This window comes from Pelodiscus sinensis, chromosome 31 (assembly GCF_049634645.1).
Source record: "Pelodiscus sinensis isolate JC-2024 chromosome 31, ASM4963464v1, whole genome shotgun sequence".
In the NCBI taxonomy this organism is placed as follows: domain Eukaryota; kingdom Metazoa; phylum Chordata; order Testudines; family Trionychidae; genus Pelodiscus; species Pelodiscus sinensis.
In genome coordinates this window covers 2091643-2112422 of record NC_134741.1, presented here as the reverse complement: position 1 = coordinate 2112422, position 20780 = coordinate 2091643, and the positions used below count along the sequence as shown (strand labels likewise).

Genomic DNA, 20780 nt, shown 5'->3' with positions numbered 1-20780 from the left:
GGCAGAGCTGGGAAGGGTGGTCTCCGGGGGGCTCCTGCCACGTGCGGCCAGTAGCGTGCGCGCTCTTTAAGCCCTTGGGTTACGTGGAAGTCCGTTTCTTCTGCTTTTCCGGAAAAGCTGTCTACACTGGCCCTTTTCCGGAAAAGCTTTTACGGAAAAAGGACTTTTGCCCGAGCGGGATCAGCGTAGCGTTTCCGGAAAAGCAGCTGATTTTGTACAGTACAGCGTCGATGCTTTTCCGGAAATTCAAGCGGCCAGTGTAGACAGCTCGCAGCTTATTCCGGAAAAGCGGCTGATTTTCCTGAATCAGTGGCGCAGTGTAGACACACCCTACAGGTATAGCAGGAGTCTAAGGCTAAGTCTACACTATAGGCTTAAGAGCAGATTCGCTCTTCCGTGAAAAAAAGCAGAAGAACAGACGCATTCCCTGTATGTGGCAGAGTTTTTCTGAGATTATCCCAGAAAATCTCCAGTGTACATATAGCTTTAGGGAGAGATGAGAGATTATGATAGCATAAGAAACTGAAGACTTTGGCTATGTCTACACTGTGGGTGTTTTCTGGGATTATCCCAGAAAAACCCCACCATGTCCAGGGAATGCATTTGCTCGTCCACTTTTTTTAGTGGAATAGCAAATGTACTCTTTCAAGGTGCCCAGTATGCCTCTTTCTACAAGGAATAAGGGCTCCTCTGAAAGAGGAGGCTTTTCCACCAGTTGGCCCTGTCTAGACGCAGCCAAATGGTGGGAAAGCCTCTTCTGGAAAAGCAAGCGGAAAAAGCTACACAAATTGCAGAGCACAATTTGCAAATTTTTTTCCTGAAAAAAACAGCAGCCTCAAATAGTCCTTGAAATGTAAGTTTAGAGAGACAGTAAAGAAGGAGTGAGAATGATGATCATGAAATGTGTCTCACTCTATTGGTTGTGCCAGTTTATAGCCTTCTTACATCCGCTAAGATCCAACCCTCAAAGCCAAAAACAGATTTCCACAGCCCAAGATATTTGTGCGTGTTCATGTTGATTGGAGAATTAAATTAAGACACCTCTTTGAATATGCATGAGTTGTTACAGTGTGGCCTCATGCAAAGGGGTGTTTTTGACTAACACATTCCTATTTTTCTGAGAAAGTAGGATGTTTGCCCCTTCAAGTCAAAGTATTGTTAGGGGCCTACCAATCTTAAACTCAGATAACATGTCATGACATTGCACCTGTGAGACTAGCATCAGATACCATGTACGATATTCTGTATACTGAAAAGAGAATTGTCTGCATGCTGTATTGTACGTCAGCATGTTGGTTTCTTGGTGTCGGCGCAATGGCTTTATGGTTAATCCAGCACATTCTGATATTTAGCATTAAATTCTTTAATATTATATTCTATATATTTAATTCCATACTGCCATATTTAAAAAATATCAAATATACGATGTCTTATAATTAATCTACCCTACTGCCAAAGCTAGCTTGTTACAGGATGAGATCTCATAGGTCCTTGCGTCACTGCTAGAATAGAATGAAAACAATGAAAAGTTATAGATTTGCAGGCAAGGACAGGCTACAGAGGGAGTGAGGAGAATTAGGGTTGGGGAGAGTTTGGTTCTCAGCATTCTGAACACCACCAAAATTTCTGCACTCAATGCTCTCTGTGGTTGAATAGGCCAAAGGCTGCACAGAACTGAAACCTCCAGCAGTTTCCAGGGTCATAGAGACTGCAGCATAGACAGTCCACAAGGAGACATGATATAGAATGTGAGGGGGTGAGGCCCCCCCCAGATATCTCAGGGATACAGTTTGAAACAGAATTCCAGCCACCCCACCCAGAACCAGGGTCGGATTCTCTCCCCAGGGAGGGAGCCCAGCGGGAAAGTGAAGATCGGGGCCTCATTGCCAGCATCAATAAATGTTACCTGCCCCCAGTCACAGTCCAGACAAACCCGGATCCTGCTGGGAGTCTGGCTCAGGGGCAAGGGGCTCGCAGGGGAGGTGAGAGCCCGGAATTCTTCCTCATCCTGCTCCACAGCCCAGATCCCCTCCTCAGGGCTAAGGTTGATCCCTCCCTTCCTGCTCACAGACTCTCTGGCCACCCCCACAGCCCATAATTCCCCATCCCCCACCTCCACCTCCCAGCAATGTCTCCCCGAGGTGAATCCTTCACGGCCCAGCACACAGACCCAAGTGTCAAATCTCTCTGGGTTGTCGGGCAGCCACTGTCGTGTGTCTGCTCGTCTCACACTTTTTCCATCTTCAGAGAGAACAAGTTTGGGATGAGCCGTGTCGGGATCCAGAGTCACATTTGCTGGGGAGAGAGAATCAGAGTGTGAAGGGCAGAGCCCAGCCCTATGGGCGTCTGAGGCCATTTCTCACCGTCCCCAGCAGCCTTGATCTGGCAGGGGCAAGCATGGGCAGTGGTTGTAGCTAGGGGCTGGATGAGTGAGTCCCCCAGCCTTACCTACAGCCCCACCCATTCTGCTGAGGCCCCAGCACAGGGAGGAGAGGGGGTGGGGCAGTGCCGAGTGCACATCCTGCCCCCCTCAGGAAGGGGGCAAGTGCACATGCACCTCAGCCTCCCTGGGCCTGGAGTACCAGGGAGGGAGGAGGCTGCATGGCTCCAACCTCCCTGGCCCCAGAACAGAGGGACAGCAGGTATTTGGGGGCAGCAACACTCCGCCGTTGGTATGCCTACAGCAGGTGTTCTGGGGGCAGATGTGGGTGGGGCCATGCCAGGTGGTTTGGGAAGTCTGTGCCTTTCCCGCCTAGGCTACTAGATGACCATGGGGACAGGCCTGGACCCCAGGGAGCTGCCTGTGTCCTGGGCCCTAAGACTGAGCTGAGCTGTCACTGCAGTGTCTCAGCCTGGGCAATGGGGACCCACTTCAATAATTTCTGATTTGTGAACAGAGGCTGCAGTCTCCTGCCCCCCAGCTCGGGCTGCTCCATCCCCAGGGTCAGGCCCAGAGCAGGAGGGTTCTGTGAGGCAGGGGCAGAGGAGGCAGGTACCAGCTTTCAACCGCAGAGGGAAAATCCCTCCCCTGCTGCAGCCTCCAATCCCCGTCCAGGGCACAGAGGGGAGGGTGCAGCGTGGCGGAATAGCTGCCTCACCCCAGAGAGCAGGGCCTGGGCATTGGGTAGGCCAGCCCCAGCCCAAAGAGAAGGGAGGAGCTGCCAGCATCACAGGGCAAGCGTCTCCCCAAGGCAGGTACTTGCCCCAATGGGAGAGGCCAGCCCTGGCCAGAGGAAAGGCCAGATGGAGAAGAGCAATGCGGGGAGGGTGCCCTGCACTGGGGTAAAGCAGAGGGATGGGGCAGCCTCAGGGCAGGGAGCTCCATGCGGGTGCTGTTCAGGGAGAGGGTTTCTGTGCAGCAGCCTGGGCAGAAACTCAGTCCCACAGCTGGTGTCAGGTGTGTTCATGTAACATCAGCTTGGGACACTGCCCCCCAGAATTCTGGAACCTTGGTAGAATTGTGGGAGTGGGGGGCACAAGGTCCCACAGCCTTCGGCCCCACCCCTTTTATAACCACCCCCTCCTCCTCCTCTTCCAACTGAGGTCCCATCCCCGGACAGGCTGGGAGCCTTGGTCATTGTGGAGATCCCCTGACCCTCCACCTGCCTGGGGTCAAGGACTGGGGGCCCGAGAGCAGCCCCTGGTCCATGGCCCCACTTCTTGGAGTGTGCCACCTAGGGCAGGTGGAGGGGCCAGGGCTCTTCTGGGCATCTCGAGCTTGATAGGGGACAGCCCATTTCTACCTTCTGGCCTGGCCAGGGGGCAGAGCCTAGGGAAGAGGAGCTGGAGTCAGGCTACTGGGAGAGACCAGCACAGGGAAGAGGCTACTGCCCTTCCTGAGGAAGAGGGGAGCTGATCAGCTGCCCCAACACAGGGCTTGCAATATGTGGGGTCAACATGGCTCCTAGCCCTCCAACTATCCCAATATTAGGAAGTATTGGGCCCCCTGGTTCCATGGATCTTGTCACTGATAACTAAGGGTATGTCTACACTACCCCGCTAGTTCGAACTAGCGGGGTAATGTATGCATACCGAACTTGCTAATGAAGCCCGGGATTTGAATTTCCCGGGCTTCATTAGCATAAAGCCGGCGCCGCCATTTTTAAAAGCCGGCTAGTGCGAACCCCGTGCCGCGCGGCTACACGCGGCACGGGCTAGATAGTTCGGAGTAGCTTGCTAGTCCGAACTATCTGTACGCCTCGGGGAACGAGGTGTACAGATAGTTCGGAATGGCTTGCTAGTCCGAACTATCTAGCCCGTGCCGCGTGTAGCCGCGCGGCACGGGGTTCGCACTAGCCGGCTTTTAAAAATGGCGGCGCCGGCTTTATGCTAATGAAGCCCGGGAAATTCAAATCCCGGGCTTCATTAGCAAGTTCGGTATGCATACATTACCCCGCTAGTTCGAACTAGCGGGGTAGTGTAGACATACCCTATGTTAGTGTTAGGGCTGTGCATGTCATGGTCATGGTCCATTTGGCTGGTAACTTTAGCTACAACCCTCAGGAAGATAAATACAATCTCCACCTGCAAACTCACCTGGTTTGAAAGCTCCCAGGGATTTTCCTCTTGCTCTCTCCAGTGAGGATGGCAGAGTGTCTGGCAGAGAAAAGGATCAGAGAGGTGAGATTCAAGGCTTTCATGTTTATCCCAGTGTCCCCACTCCACACTACTAGAACGGTGTTTTAATTATTACAGAGGAACAGACAGAGACTCACTCAGATATTTTATATGAAAAGGTCTGAAATTTTATATTTCCTCTCATTCAGGTGCTTCCCAGCAATGGAACCAACATCCCTCCGCTTTGGAACCATCGTGGAAACATAAGAAGATGAGAATATCTATAATAGGTCAGACTAAAGGTCTATCTAATCCAGTATTTTGTTTTCCAACAGTGGCCAATGCCAGGAGCTGCAGAGAGAATGAACAGAGCAGGTGATCCTTCTCCTGTCACCCATTGCCAGCTTTTGACAGAGAATAGGGACACCAATGTTGCCTACCCTGGTTAATAGACATTGATGGACCTATCGGCCATGAATTTATGTAGCTATTATTTGAACCCTGTTATAGTCTTGGGCCTCACAAAATCCTATTTCAAGGAGTTCCACAGGGTGACAGTGCATTGTGTGACGAAAAACTTCCTTTTGTTTGTTTTAAACCTGCTACCTATTAATTTTATTTGATGACCACTGGTTTTTCTCTTATGGGAAGGAATAAATAACCCTCTATTCACTTTCTCCACACAAATCATGATTTTATAAATCTCTATCAAATTTCCCTTTATTTGTCTCTTTCCCAAACTGAAAAGCCCCAGTGTTATTTAGTCTCTCCTCATATGGAAACTTTTCCTTACCCCTAATCATTTTTGTTATTCTTTTCTGAATGTTTTCCAAATCCAATATATCTTTTTTGAGATGGGGTGGCCACATTGGCACACAGTATTCAAGATGTGGGCATACACATCTTGAATACTATCGATTTATATAGAGGCAATAAGATATTTTCCTTATTATCTATTCCTTTTTTAATTATTCCCAACATTCTGTTTGCTTTTTTGACTGCTGCTGCATACTGAGTAGATATTTTTGGAAAACAATTCACAATAACTCCAATTCTCTTTCCAAGATCTTTCTCTTGAGCTTATTTAGTCTCCATAATTTCACATGTATAGTTGGGATTATGTTTTCCAATATGCATTACTTTGCATTTATCAACATTAAAATTAATTTGCCATTTTGTTGCCCACCAAGTTTTGTGACATCCATTTGAAGCTTTTCACAGGCAGCTTTGGTCTTAACTATCTTGAACAGTCTTCTATCATCTGCAAATTTTGCTACTTCCCTCTTTATCCCTTTCTCTAGACCAGTTATGCAGAATATGCTGAATATGATTGGTCCCAGGATGGACCTGTAGGGAAAGTGTTTCCTCTTTCCATTTAGAAAACTGGCCACTGATTCCTACTCTTTGTCCATCCCAGGACAGACAATCTCCAAGTGTGATTTACTTTCCACCTCATCATCCCCTCTGGCCTTTCAGAGTCCAGAGAATTGGTTTCTCTTTTTCATTTACTGATGCATCAAGGATAGACTTTGCCATAAAAGCAACTTTACCCCCTTTGATTTTTTTGGTGCTAACATGATGTTAAGAGCAGGAGCGGCTCTAGATGAGCTGCCAGCAACTGGCGCCCTAGGCGAAATGCGCAATTGGCACATGATCGGCGCCCCCACCTCCAAACCCCTCAATGGCCATTTAATTTGGCACCCTAGGCAACCACCTAGTTCATGCCTATGGACGGGCTGCCACTGGTTAAGAGTTTGCAAAATCTTGGCTCTACTTGTGAGCAGTTGGGTCTGTTTACTCAGCTTCTCTCTGCTTTTGGAACAAATAAATTAATCTACCTGAGTGTCCTAGAACCCAAGTGTGTGCCATTCTCACCCCTCAGTTAAATAGAAGCATAATCTAGTTATGAACCAATTGACCAGCACCATTCTCTTTCCTCAGTCTCAGACACTTAACTCACTTTCCCCTCCTCCATCCCTTGTAGGTACCTTTGAACTTCCTCAGAGTCTCTGATAGCTCAATATTTATCTGGAAGAAACCTCTGACTCGCTCTTCCAGTTCAGGATAAATCACATCTGGTGGCTGGAACTGCCCCGTCTCGCATCTGGAGAGAAATAATGTCACATAGTGATACTGCACTGGGTGACCCAGTTCTTAAGTTCCTGTTAATGAGTCACCGGTCTAATGGGCCTGGAGTTAGAATCTCTCCAATTTTCCAGCCTGAGAGCAGAGGCAGCGCAGCCCTTGGCCATGCAATGTCCCCCTCAAAGGTCCCATTAATAGTCTTGCCTGGAGAGACCAACTCTGGGGGACAAAAGGGGAATTGAGTCTCCATGGCTAACTTACTCCTTGGCCTCTAGGCTCTGACAGTCAGGAGGTTCCCAGGTTAAGTGCTGTAGAAATCTGTCATGTAGGAACTAGACTGAGACACCAGATCCCCCCTTTCCAGCCCATTCCACAAAAGTGTCCAAACAGACCTTGGATGGGACAGACTCTTGGTCCCTGCTGCCCTGGGTGAATGGTGCCCAGTGCCCAGCAGTGACAGGCCCATGTTCCACCCCACAGTCCAGTGGCAGCCAGTCCCCAGGGAGGTGACAGCTCTAGGAAACACTTGAGGTCAGACTGTGCCCCTGAATGGGGAATTCCAGAGTCTGCTGTGCAAGGGTGAGATCCTCAGGCTGACGCTGATCAGAGATTTGTGCCCAGCCTGTGACCTTCCTCTCACATCTGGCTGTAGAGCCATGGAGAGAACATAAGAATGGCCATTCTGGGTCAGACCAAAGGTGCATCCAGCCCAGTGACCTGTCTGTTGATAGTGGCCAATGCCAGGTACCCCAGAGGGAGGGAACTCAACAAATAATCATCATGTGATCCCTCCCCTGTCACCCATTTCCAGACAAACAGAAGCTAGGGACACCATTCCTACCCATCTTGGCTAATAGCCATTGTTGGGCCTAAGTTCCATGAATCTATCTAGCTCTTTTTTAAATCCTGTTAAAGTCCTAGTCTTCACAACATCCTCTGGCAAGGCGTTCCATAGGCAGACTGTGTGATGTGTGAAGAAAAAAAGAGAGTTACTCACCCTGTGCAGTAACGTTTTTTTGAGATGTGTGTCCTCATGGGTGCTCCACTCTGGGTGCTTATGCGTTCTTGCACCAGCAACCAGAGATTTTTCTAACAGTGCCCCTGCCTCGCTGCACACACGCCCTGGAGCCTTCTCATGCCATTGGTGTCCGTTAGGCATGAATGCAGCACAGCCCCCTCTGTTCCTTCTCAGTCCTTGTCACTGGACCCAGAAGGCTCCAAAGCAAGGGAAGGAGGGAGGGTAGTGGAGCACCCATGGGGACACACAACTTAAAGAACCCCCTGTCGTTCCTCAGTGTTCTGTACCTCGGTACCTTCGGTGGTCTGAACAGTCAATGTCAGCATCGTCTGGTCAGGGTCATCCTGGCGCACTCCTGACAGGACCTCTACTCCTACGGGGATGATAAACTTTCCGCTGCGTGTGTAATAATCGGTACTCCCTTTATCTAGGGTTTTAGACCCCGTGCTCGAGTCAACATAGGAGATCTCTGAGAGGCCCCGGAAATGATAGATGCAGGCAAGGTTTGAAATAAATCAAGCAGGTTTATTGTCAAATGCCAAGCTCTACCAGTTGGTAACAGAGATCAGTACAACGTTATACCATTGGGCACTATGGCCCACGTTGACAAGGTACCAACACCGGGCAGGCCTATTGCCATATAACAGATATTAACAGCAGTCAGTCAGAGTTAAGCTACTGTGCATTCTGTAAGTTTAGGCAATGATACCTGCTGTTCAGGTGCCTAGTGTGCCCCCCTCCCCTCCCCAAGGTCGGCCGGAGAACACCCTTTGCAGTGTCCTTTTATAGACAGGTCCAAACTTACATCATTTCTTTACCTATCAGGTTACCACTCTCTGTTGCCTAGTTACCACCCCATACCTTACGGAAGGAGGAATAACTTACCATCCTTCATGCTGTCAATCTCAACCTGGTCCTGAACCTAGGTAGGTATGTGCATTAGTTTTGGGGGAGTCTTTGTACCAAGACATTTCTTATTAAGATGTTTCACTACTCCCCTTTGGCTTACAGTCTGTAGCCAGTGCCTCCCTGTGTCCTTCCATGCTCTACCTAACTTACACAATCACACAATTATCAATAGGGTCTCTTTCTTGGTTCCTGTGTTCCTGAACCAAAGTCTTGCTTTCTAGATTCTAGGCCTGTTGCTGCTTTCATGTTACAGGCCTCTATTCAGGCCTGCTGACTCCATGTTACTGACCCTCAACTTACTACACCCCTATTACTGCACAGGATGAGTAACTCTCTTTTCTTCTTCGAGTGATATCCCTATGAGTGCTCTACTCTGGGTGACTACCAAGCAGTAGTCAAATTGTGGAGGCAGGTTTGGAGCTCTGTCCCTGGAGCTGAGGATAATGATGCTTTTCCATCAGCCATAGATTATATGATGGCAGAGGTAAGCATGTAGGCTGTGTCTACACTAGCGTGATCTTGTGCCAAAGTGGCCACTCTTGCGCAAAAACTTGCTGCCTGTCTACACTGGCCGTGTGTTCTTGCGCAAGTAAACTGACGTTCTACTGTATGAAATCAGGGCTTCTTGCACAAGAACTATGATGCTCCCGCTCAGGAATAAGCCCTTTTGCACAACTGTTCTTGCGCAAGAGGTCAATGTAGACAGGCGACATGAATTTCTTGCACAAGAAAGCGCTATGGTTAAAATGGCCATCAGAGCTTTCTTGCGCAAGGGAGAGTCTACACTGGCATGGATGCTTTTGCGCAAAAGAACATCTCTTGTGCAAAAACACATGCCAGTGTAGACGATCTCTTGCACAACTACTTTAACGCAAGAACTCTTGTGCTAAAGAGTTTTTGCACAAGATCATGTCAGTGTAGATGTAGCCCCAGTGTTTTGCAAATGTGTGATCGAATGACCATGTGGCATCCTTGCAAATGTTCTCTAGAGGCACATTTTTGGGGAAAGCAGTTTGAGGCCACAACCTAGTTGAGTATGTGGTGATAGCGTTTGTTTGCTGAAGGACCATTTGCTTTGTACAGTATAGGGTCCGAGATGAGCCCCCATCACATAAGGGATGCATTGGTAGTAATGGTGACTGTCAGGGCCAGCTGATGAAATAGTATGCCCCGTAGTACATTGTGTGGATGCATTCACCATTCCAATGAACTGAAGATACGTGGTGGGATGGTGACTGTCTTGGAGAGGGAGTCCCTGGAAGGGGTGTAAAGTGTGGCCAGCCAGGACTGGAGGCATTTCATGTGTAGCCTGGCCAATCAGACCATATAAGTGGTGGCCTATTCATGGACTGTTGTAGCAGAGGTCGCATGTGACACCAGTATGAGGTTGTAAACAGCCTCAAATCTCTGCACGGGCAGAGTTGCCTTGGCTGCGATGGTGTTGATGTGAGCTCCTATACATTTTACAGTTTGAGTAGGGTGAAGTGTAGACTTCTGGTATGGAAACCGAGATGAAGTAGAAGACCCATGGTATTGTTGACTATGTCTTGCATTTCCAGGAAGGATGTGCCTTTTATGAGACAGTCATCCAGGTATAGGAATATTATGACTCCCCGATGGCGTAGGAATGTCACAACAATGGCTAGAGTCTTGGAAAAAACTCTAGGAACTGTTGAAAGGCCAAAAGACAGTACTCGATATTGGTAATGGTGTATTGGTAATGATTCCCCACTGAAAATCATAGAAAATGCCTGTGGGCAGGATGTATCATTATGAAAATAAATGTTCTAATGGTCAAGAGCTGAAAGCCATACCCCTTGATCTAGCTCTGGAATAATTGTTGTTAGTGTTACCAGCTTGAACCATTGGTATGCGATGTACTTGAGCCTACTTAAATCCAGAATGGGTCTCCATCCACCATTCTTCTTCTGAGTTAGGAAGTATGTTGAGTAAAACCCTCTCCCTTGAAAAGCCGTTGGTACTGGCTCTATCACACCTATGTGTAGGAGGTGGAGGACCTCTTGTTGAAGGAGGGTCTTGTAAAAGGGGTCCATGAAGAGGGACAGGGAGGGAGGGTGGTTAGGAGGACGAGAAATAAAGGGGATGGAGTAACCCACTTTGATGAGTTCCAATACCCATTGGTCTGATGTTCTTTGTGCCTATTGGTGTAAAAAGGGCTGGAGGCAATGGTTGAACTTGTAACTATTTGGTTGGGGGTGTGACAGTAGTAGGGATGTCTTTCTGGCTCTCGACCAAACCATCAAATCTGCTGCTTTGATAAAGAAGTGGAGGGTTGCTATTGTTGGCGCTGAGGTCTGTGCTGTTGAGGCCTGTGTTTCTGGTGGAAGTCGTATCTGGACTGTGTTCAGTATGGTTCCCTGGCCTTTGGTAGGTGTTATATCTTGTTCTCTTGAAAGGGGGTGCATACATGTCCAGAGGGTCATGCGGGAGTCTTCATTGAATGAAGGACTTCATCTGTTTTCACGGCAAATAGGTTGGTCTTGTCAAAGGGAAGGTCTTCTACTTTCTGCTGAAAGCCCCTAAGTACTCCCAGACGCTTGGAGCCATGATGCTCTCCACATAGCTGAGACTGTGACCCAGGCAGCAGTATCATAGAATCATAGGGCTAGAAGAGACCTCGGGAGGTCATCAAGTTCAGACCCCTGCCCAAAGCAGGACCAATCCCAACTAAATCAACCCAGCCAGGGCTTTGTCAAGCCGAGACTTAAAAACCTCTAGGGATAGATATTGCACCATCTCCCTAAGGAACCCATTCCAGCACTTCACCACCCTCCTAATGAAATAGTTTTTTCTAAGATCCAACCTAGACCTCCTCCACTGTAACTTGGGACCATTTCTTCTTGTTCTACCAATTGTCACTACTGTGAGCAGCCTCTCCCCATACTCTTTGGAACCTCCCTTCAGGAAGTTGAAGGCTGCTATCAAATTCCCCCTCACTCTCCTCTTCTGCAGACTAAATAAGCCCATATCCCTCAGCCACTCCTCATAGATCATGTGCTCCAGCCCCCTAATCATTTTGGTTACACTCCACTGGACCCTTTCCAATGCATCCACACCTTTTCTGCAGTGGGCATAATACTCCAGGGCTGCGTCTAGATTGGCATGATTTTACAGAAATGCTTTTAACGGAAAAGTTTTCCATTAAAAGCATTTTTGGAACAGAGCGTCTAGATTGGCACGGACGCTTTTCCACAAATACACTTTTTGCGGAAAAGCATCCGTGCCATTCTAGACGCGCTTTCCCGCAAAAAAGCCCCGATCGCCATTTTTGCGATCGGGGATTTTTTGCAGAAAGCAAGTCTGAGCTCTTTTTTGCGCAAAAGAGACTTTTGCCTGAACGGGAGAAGAATAGTATTTGCGCAAGAAGCACTGATTTCTTACAGTAGGAAGTCAGTGCTTTTGCGGAAATTCAAGCGGCCAGTGTAGACAGCTGGCAAGTTTTTCTGGAAAAGTGGCTGATTTTCCAGAAAAACTGGCCAGTCTAGACACAGCCCAGATGTGGCCTCACCAGAGCAGAATAAAGGGGAATAATAACTTCTCTAGATCTGCTGGCAATACTCGTCCTAATGCAACCTAATATGCCATTAGCATTCTTGGCTACAAGGGCACACTGCTGTCTCATATCCAGCATCTCATCCACTGTAATTCCCAGGTCCTTTTCTGCTGAACTGTTATGTAGCCAGCTGGTTCCCAGCCTGTAGTAATGCTTGGGATTCTTCCATCCCAAGTGCAGGACTCTGCACTTGTCCTTGTTGAACCTCATCAGATTTCTTTTGGCCCAATCCACTAATTTTTTTAGGTCACTCTGGACCCTATCCCTACCCTTCAATGTTTATCTTAGCATTATCTGAAAACTTGCTGAGGGTGCAAACCAGGTCATTAATAAAGATGTTGAACAAAACCAGCCCTAGAACCAATCCTTGGGGCACTCCACTTGAAACCAACCACCAACCAGACATCATGCCTTTGATCACCACCTGTTGAGTCTGAAAATCTAGCCAGATTTCTATCCATCTTACAGTCCATTTATCCAGTCCATACTTTTTTAACTTGCTGGCAAGAATATTGTGGGAGAGAGTATCAAAAGCTTTGCTAAAGTCAAGGTATATCACATCCACTGACTTCCTCATGTCCACAGAGCCAGTTACCTCATCATAGATGCTAATCAATTTGGCTAGGCATGACTTGCTGTTGGTGTCAGCCATGTCCATGGCAGATTGTAATGCCATGTGGGAGATGATATGCACTTCCTGTGCTCCCCAGATGAATGCCCTATGTGATGACAAAGCCCACCCCACCTCCCTATTTCCAGCAAGACCCTTATGCTGCCTTCCTCCAGTCTTGCCTCAAACGTACTATCCTGCACTCCCCAGGAGAATGCCATATCCTTTAAGTCATGCCAGAACCCACTCACTGCCTTATAGCCAGGGGGTCCCTTGTCCCACCTTTGAGCAAAATCAGCCTCTTGTGCTCTGAAAGAAACTTTTAAAGATCCTGGAATTTAGAATAGTAGGAGTAATCATAATTGACCAGTATCACAGTGTAATTTGCTGCTCTAAGGATCAAGGTAGCTGAAGAATAGATGTAACGCTCCCGCCCCCTTTCCTGGGGGGGAGGGGGCCACTAGGCTCCGCTATCTCGCTCTTCACTAGTCCTCCGGTGAACTACCGGGGCGGAGGGGGACCTAGGCCCGCCCCCTCTCCAGGTCCCAGCCCAGGACCCTAAGGGAGTGCGTCCGAGACGTGCTGCCCAACGGGGGGGGGGGGGGGGGGGCTACGGCCGCAACTCACGGGTCCCAGGGGTATCCGACCCCATCCTGGGCTGCTTCCTCCGAACCTTTAGGGCCCGTCAGTCTCAGTCTGGTTCGGCGGGGTGACAGGGGTGACTCACCCACTCTGACCACGGGGCTCTCGGTTGCTCGTCCGGGGTCCGCTGTTGGTCCTGCCACCGCCCCTCAGTCCTCGGCGGGTGTCTGCTGGGCGTCCCGCCAGAGCCTCCTCTCCCCCCCTGTGTCCTAGCTGCCTGGCTTTTAAACCTGGCGCTCTTGGTCAGGGACGCCGGCGCATGCCCCTGGGGGGAGGGCCGGGTGAGTGCGTGGGCAGCCCGTCGTGGAGGCTCCTGCGCCTGTGCCGCCAGTCACTGCGGGACCGGTGCTGCAGAGCCGCTCGGGCGTCCCGGTGGCAGTCTTCCGCGGCGCCCCTGGTGCAGGGCGCGGGATTGGGGCTCATGCTCCCAGCCGCTCTGTTTTCGCCTGCGGCGGCAGCCGCCGCAGAACAGGTGCGGCAGAGCCACTCAGGCGTCTCGGCGCCGGTCCCCCGCGGCGCCCTAGTGCGGAGTTGGGGCGCGCTATCCCCGCCGCCCTGTCACACAAGACCATACAGCCCATGCTATCCATCCATTTATGGTCCTTGTGCTGTGGAGTGGAGCTCATGTTGAGCTGTTTTGCCCTGTATCTGACCGAGTCCACTACTAGGGAATTAAGGGGAGGGTGTGTACAGAGGAAGTCCATGCCTTTAGCTATAAAATATTTGTGGTCCACCCTCTTATTGGTGAGAGTAAAGAATGCTGGGGTTTGCCAGATGATGTTGGCAGGGTCCATAATGGCTTCATCCATTGGGAGGGCGATCCTGGAGGATACGGGAAGCTGTAAGGTGTGCAAGAGGGGATACTGTTTCTTGTTGACCTCCTGCAGGTCCCATTCCTGCACCAGAGCTACTCTTTTAAAAAGTTTTTGGAACTGTTTAGAGTCGTTGGATGGAGGCGGGGTGATAGAAATGATAGCCTTGTCTGGCAAAGAGTAGGAGTTGCACAGGGGGGACCTGTCTTCCCCTTCGAATAGAGAGTCATCCAAGTCAGATTGAATAGGCTCTGAAGAGTTTGGTGCTGTAGCTGACGGTGTAGGTTGGGGAGACTAAGATGGTCTTTTTTATGTTGTTGGTGGAGCCGTGTGGTGGCTCTTACAAGAAGACGCTGACTCCCAGAGATGCCACTGCCCAGGATAGGGTGGTGGTGAACACAGATAATGATGTGAGTTACCAAGGGGGTGGTGGAAGCAGGTGACAGTATCTGGAGGAGTGAGACTCTCAAGGTGGGTGGTGAGTTGAACTAGAGTGCTGAGATGAGAAGCGGCTGTGTGACCCAGTGCCAGCTTCACTGGGGGAGATTAATGAATGGACCAAACCAATGAACATCGAGATGATGGTGCCGATGAGGCCTGGATGGGAGGGGTTGTATGGTGCTGTGCATGCTCAGGTGTCAGTGCCAGGGCTGAGTGTGTGGGGTTTGGTATTGCTGGTGCCATTGGGGATGGTGATTTGGGAGAAAGCATCTTTTTGATGCCATATCTGGTGTGGTTTCTGGTGCCGGCTTCATTGCCGACCTGTGCCTAGCAGGTGTCACAGATTCGGCCGATGCAGTTGGTGCTGCTGGTGCTGAATGTTTTTGTTTGGGCTCAGAGTGGGCCCTTTTTTGTGGTGCTGATGATTTAGGTGGTGCCATGCCAGAGGTACCAGGCCAATGGCTGATGCTCACCCTCAACGAGCTGGGTACAGTAAAACTCCAATAGTCCAGCATCCAATTGTCCAGAATTCCTGATAGTCCGGCATCAAAATGGCAAGAGCTCCTGATGGAACCGGGGCAGAACCTGGAACCACTCAGCTCAGCCGCTATCACGTAGGTTACAGCAGGGAGGGGAGGTGTTTGGCTCTGGGGAAAGGGAGGGGAGAGGGATTGGGTTGCACACAGAGTCCCAGCCAGCTCATTAAGAAGCCAGCCGCTCAGTGCACATGCGTCAGCCAGTGCCTGGAGGGAGACTTGAGGCTGTACTGGCGGCTCCGGGACCCACACACTCAGTGTCTGGAGGGGGATTGGTTTGGGATACTCCTGATACTCTGTCATATATGATAATCCAGCACTACCTAGGTCCCAAAGGTTCCGGATTATCAGAAGTCTACTGTACCAGGGGTAACAATCTGACTGGGGAAACCCGGGTTTTTGACTTTGACTTGCTAGAAGAGGTAGAGGGACGAATTTTGTCCAAACCTTTCAGCTTGTCTGATGGTTTAGGCCTGGGAAGAGAGTTGTCCCATGGTGGCTGAAGCAACTTTTTGTAAAGATATGTTTTCAGCCTATTAGCACAGTTGCAGCATGCTCTCATTGTAAGATTGGAGCAATGCACACACATCTGCATCAGATGGGCCTCTCTCAGACACTTTATACACAGGATGTGCTCATCAGAAATGGCAATAGCATCTTGGCAGGATTCACACCATTTAAAGCCAGGCATGAGGAAAACAGAAGTCTGGGTGAAGGATAAAGAGAAAAACAGGGTTTTTTTAGTTTTTTCGTTTTTTTAAGGTAGGAGATTGGGAGAGACTCAAAACTTGAAAAAACAAGAAAAATTGAGGAGAATTAACTATTTTTGTGGGGGTTTTTTTGTGAAAAAGGGGCAAGATTGAGTAGCTCCATCTGCCACTGAGGGTGGTAGAGAAGTACACCAACAGCATGAGGAGGCGCCAGGGTGCATGCACAGCATACTGGGGCACTGCTGGAAAAATATCCGGTTGCTGGCATGAGGAAGCACCAGCACCCACAGTGGAGTACCTACAGGGACATCACTCAAAGAAAAAACTTCTTTTGTTTGTTTTAAACCTGCTGCCTGTTCATTTCATTTGGTGACCCCCTAGTTCTTAGATTATGGGAACAAATAAATAACTTTTCCTTAGTCACTTTTTCAACATTAGTCGTGATTTTATACTTTCCCCCTTTAGTGTTCTCTTTTCTAAGCTGAAAAGTCCAAGTCTTTTTAATCTCTCTTCATATGGGTCCTGTTCCAAACCTCTAATCATTTTTGTTGTCCTTTTCTGAACCTTTTCCAATGCCAATATATCTTTTTTTAGATGAGGTGACCACATCTATACGCAGTATTCAAGATGTGGGAGTACTATGGTTTTATACAGAGGCAATAAGATATTTTCTTTCTTATTCTCTTTCATTTTTTTAATGATTCCTCACATTCTGTCTCTGAAATTAAATGCCACAGTGTTGGCTGCTGAGGTGTTACAGCATAGTCACTATTTCCAAGTGGTCCAATTATATTTACCTCTTGAACCAGATCCTTCACTCCACTTAAGCCTAAATCAAGAATAGACTGTTCCCTTGTGGGTTCCAGAAACAGCTGCTCCAAGCAGCAGTCATTTAAGTTATTAAGAAATTTTATCTCTGCATGAGGTGACATGTACCCAGTCCATATGGGAATAGTTGAAATCCCTTACTATTACTGAGGTTTTTGTTTTAGCATTTAATTGTCACTATAACTATCCTGGTCAGGTTGTCGATAATATATCCCTACTGCTATATTCTTATTATTGAAGCATGGAATTACTATCCATAGAGATTCTGTGGAACATTTTGGTTCATTTAAGACTTTTACTTCATTTGATTCTATATTTTCTTTCATATCTAGTGCCACTCTCCACCCCAAGCACAACCTGTTTTGTCCTTCAGATATATTTTGTACCCTGGTATGACTGTGTCCCATTGATTGTCCTCACAAGTTCCCATGATGCCTAATATATCAATATTCTCCTTTGATACAAGGCACTCTAGTTCAGCCAGCTTATTTTTTAGATTTCTAGTGTTTGTGTATAAGCACTTAAAAATTTATCACTATTTATCTGTCTGCCATTTCCTGATGTGTTAGACTCTTTTTCATTTGATTGTGTCTCATCTGATCTGACCCAGACTTTATCACCTACCATTCTCTCCTTCTGAGGGTGACACTGAGAAGTTTTTAAAGATGTGATGCTAACATAATTTCCTAGTTCTTTCCCAGTGTCATGCAGTGGCAGGTATAAAGGGGAGTGAGAGCCACATACCTGCTCAAGGTGCTTTTAATATCCTAGGGGAGGGGGAGAGAGAGAGAGAGAAAAGAACGTCAGTCCCATACAACACACTGTGGACACCAATAGACACACAAAGAGGACTCCAGAGAAGGGATCTTGTAAATATGAGAAACAAAGGCTCCTCCTTAGCTCCTGAGTGAATGGGACTTTGCCATCTCTAATAGCTCTGTGCTGGTAACTCTGTAAAGCACAACAGGCACTCACATGGCAGCAATGCACATGCCGAGTTACACCCAGGTCTGACAGCTGGACCCCAGTGCTTGTGATTCAGGAGCCTCCCTTCCCTGTGTGGGGAGCTGGGATGTTTCTCCCTCAGTCTCACCTGCAGGAATTCACTCGCTGGCTTCTGATACGTCCCCTCCAGCTCACCGATCCGCTCGCAGAGACAGGAAATCTGCATGGAGAGTTTTTTGACAGCGTCAGTCTGGAGCCTCCCAATCTCCTCGTCCAGTTTCATCAGCTGGGCCAGCAGGAGTCGCTCTTGTTCCTCCAGGAACTGCTGCAGCTGCTGAAACTCTGCCACAATCTTCTGCCTCTCGGCTTGTGTCTGTTTCTATAAGAGATAAGGAAAGGGCTGGTCAGGACATGGACAGAGGCTGAGGACCTTTAATATAGTCTGAAAAGAGAGACCATTTCTAAGACGTCTGTGTAGGGACCAGGACATGAGTTGTCAGGCCTAGAGCAGTGGCTGTAAATCAGAAACTAAAGCTAGAGTCAGGCCTGGAGCCAGAGTCAGGATCTCACTAAGGCTATATCTACACTGTGGCAGTGGCAGCATCCAGGCCCTTTCAAATGTCACTGGAACACTGGACTTCACCCCTTTCAGGAGCATGGATCTACCTTCCCACCTGGCTCAGGGCCCTGGGGAGGGTGTTAGCTTCCTGCCTGGGGTTCAAAATTTGTGATCCTTCACAGCCTCATATTTGACTATACATTTTGATCACAAGGGGGAGGACTTTTTTTACAGCTTGGGTCCCAATATTCCCTAAAGGGCTGTGTCCATGTCTCCTGGGAAATAATCGTTGTTCACAAAAAACTTCTCCCAAGTCACATCATAATAAATAGTAATTAATTTGTTAATTAAAATGGATGTTTCATTTTTTTCCAGGGAGGGAATATTTGTGACATACACACACTATCCCATGATCCTGGAGAAACACATAAACACACATTCACCAAGGCCACAGAGAAAGCAAACAATAAACAACCCTCCCAACTCCATGTCCTCGCTGGTGAAGAACAGCAGACACCTACCAGATACTTCTGGCTTCTTTCCTCACAAATCACCTTTAATCCTAGCAGCTTCTCTCTCTCTTCCCTGAGAGTCGTCAGATGGGCCTGGAGCTTTTCCTGACAAACACAAATGAGTTGGTGGTTTTATTCTGAGTGGTGACTGTTTTATTCTGAGTGGTGACTTGTTTGTAGGGGGCGTTTTCCCACCCAAACTGCAAGACAGTGTCAGTCTCCCTAGACAGACTCAGTGAGGGAGGCGATAGCTTCTGCTGGTCCAGCTCCTGTTGGTGAGAGAGCCAAGCTTTTGGGCTTTCAGAGAGCTCAGCTCTGGGGAACAGACTCTTTCCTGGACCTCAAGAGAATCTCTTTGTAAGCTTCAAAACTTGTCTCTCACCCAGAGAAGCTGGACCATGAGCAGATATGACTTCACCTTCCTTGTCTGTGTGACCTCCCAGGACCAACACAGTCACAGCAATACTGGGCACAGCAATGGGATTGTGGAGAAGATGTAGGACCTCAGACACCAAGGAAATGGAACTTTATTCAAGCAGCCCAGCTCCTCTCATTTTCAGCCTTGAATCCCTGTAGCTTGGACTGGTTGGGCAGCAGTGATCTAAGCCCTAGGGCAAGGCTCCTGAACATGTTGGTTTGTGTTAAGAACAGCTGGAGTTTGCCATTGTGCTGTTCCTACCGCTCTTTGTGGCACGGGCCCCAGAGTACATTGGCTGGTCCTTGCCCACATACCCATTAGCACAGGTCAGCACCATTCAGCATCAATGTTTTGCTACAATCTGGTCTGGTCCCAGTGGTACCTGGCATGGACTTGTGCTGCCTGGAGCCCTTGTAGAGGCAGACTCCAGGTACTTGGGGTCCAGACAGTATTTAGCATAGCTCAGCTCGGTGACTGAGTTCAACCTTTCATGGAGCAGCCCAAGAGTTCAGCATCCCAGAGGGAAACCCCTCTCTGCAGGGCCTGGAAGCTTTATCAAGGCACTTTTCCCTTCGAATGTCTCCACTTCATCACTGCTCAGTACTGCTGGGGGGCGGGGGAGGGAGTACATATCCTTGTGGTTAGGACACTGGCCTGGGCCTTGGAAAATTGGGGAAGTTAGACCAAGATATGCCACTGACCTGCTAAGTGTCCTTGGGAAAGTCACTTCCCCATACTGTGCCTCAGTTTCCTCTCTCACCTCTTTTTTCTAGTTAGACTGTAAATAGCTCAGCACAGAGACTGTCCCGCACTGACTTTTGGACAGCCTTTCCCCTGCCCTCCCCCCCCCCCCCCCCCCCACACACACACACATAATAGAAATAATCTAGAGCTTGCAGAGGCTTCTGGGAAGAATTAATAATAATAATAATAATAATATGTCTCTTTTCTGCACTGTCTCAGCAATTGGGGGTGGAGGGGGGGGGCATGCTGAACACACAGGGAGCACAAGAGTCCCTGACCTGCTCCCATGCCCAACCACCCCCTCTCCTACCTGCAGCCTCCTGTGGAAAGAGGAAGTTGCACTCTTCCAGCAAATGGGGGATGCTGAACACACAGTGACCATGAGAATCCCTGCCCTGTCTCCACACCAGTCTGCACCCCCTTTGCAAACACAGGCTCCTGCCTACCTGTGGGAGCTACTGTCACTATGTCACACATGTTTTCAAAGCAGAAGCAAAAGAGTGAGCCCCAACCTGTTTCTTACCATGCCTAGTCCAGCTGCTCCCTTGAGATCTCTGTGCTATATCTGCTGCATAAGTGGGTACCTACAGGATATCTTTTGCCTTGTAACTCACACATGCCTATTGCATTGGACATTCTTTTTCTGCTAAGACAGTGGTCACCAACCAGAAGATGACAGTCAGTATTCCCAGCCTCCCTTCACTTCCCCCACCTGCAACTAGGAGCCTGCCACCCCTCACAAAATTGGATCCAGCGCTGGCTTCTGTGTGTGTGTGGGGCGGGGGAAGGGGTCCTGAAACTTTGCACAAGATCTGGCTTGTCAGGAAATGTGCATGCTGCTCCTCCCCTCCCCACAGCAGTGTGCACACTTTCTTATTTT

At 48.8% G+C, this 20780-nt stretch overlaps 1 protein-coding gene across 2 annotated transcripts in view; it reads right to left on the bottom strand.

The window, feature by feature from the left end:
• Window positions 1-1404: 1404 nt before the first annotated feature.
• The window catches only part of LOC142821632 (E3 ubiquitin-protein ligase TRIM15-like), a 30295-nt gene continuing 10919 nt past the window's right edge, over window positions 1405-20780 (bottom strand). For both annotated transcript variants that reach the window (XM_075913205.1, XM_075913204.1), the window contains exons 3-8: window positions 18748-18843; window positions 17816-18046; window positions 17467-17489; window positions 6546-6661; window positions 4537-4596; window positions 1405-2295 (exon numbers count right to left, since the gene is read on the bottom strand). In XM_075913205.1, the coding sequence (XP_075769320.1) occupies window positions 1778-2295; window positions 4537-4596; window positions 6546-6661; window positions 17467-17489; window positions 17816-18046; window positions 18748-18843 (1044 nt within the window). In that variant the 3' untranslated portion in view covers window positions 1405-1777. The remainder of the gene's footprint in view (window positions 2296-4536; window positions 4597-6545; window positions 6662-17466; window positions 17490-17815; window positions 18047-18747; window positions 18844-20780) is intronic.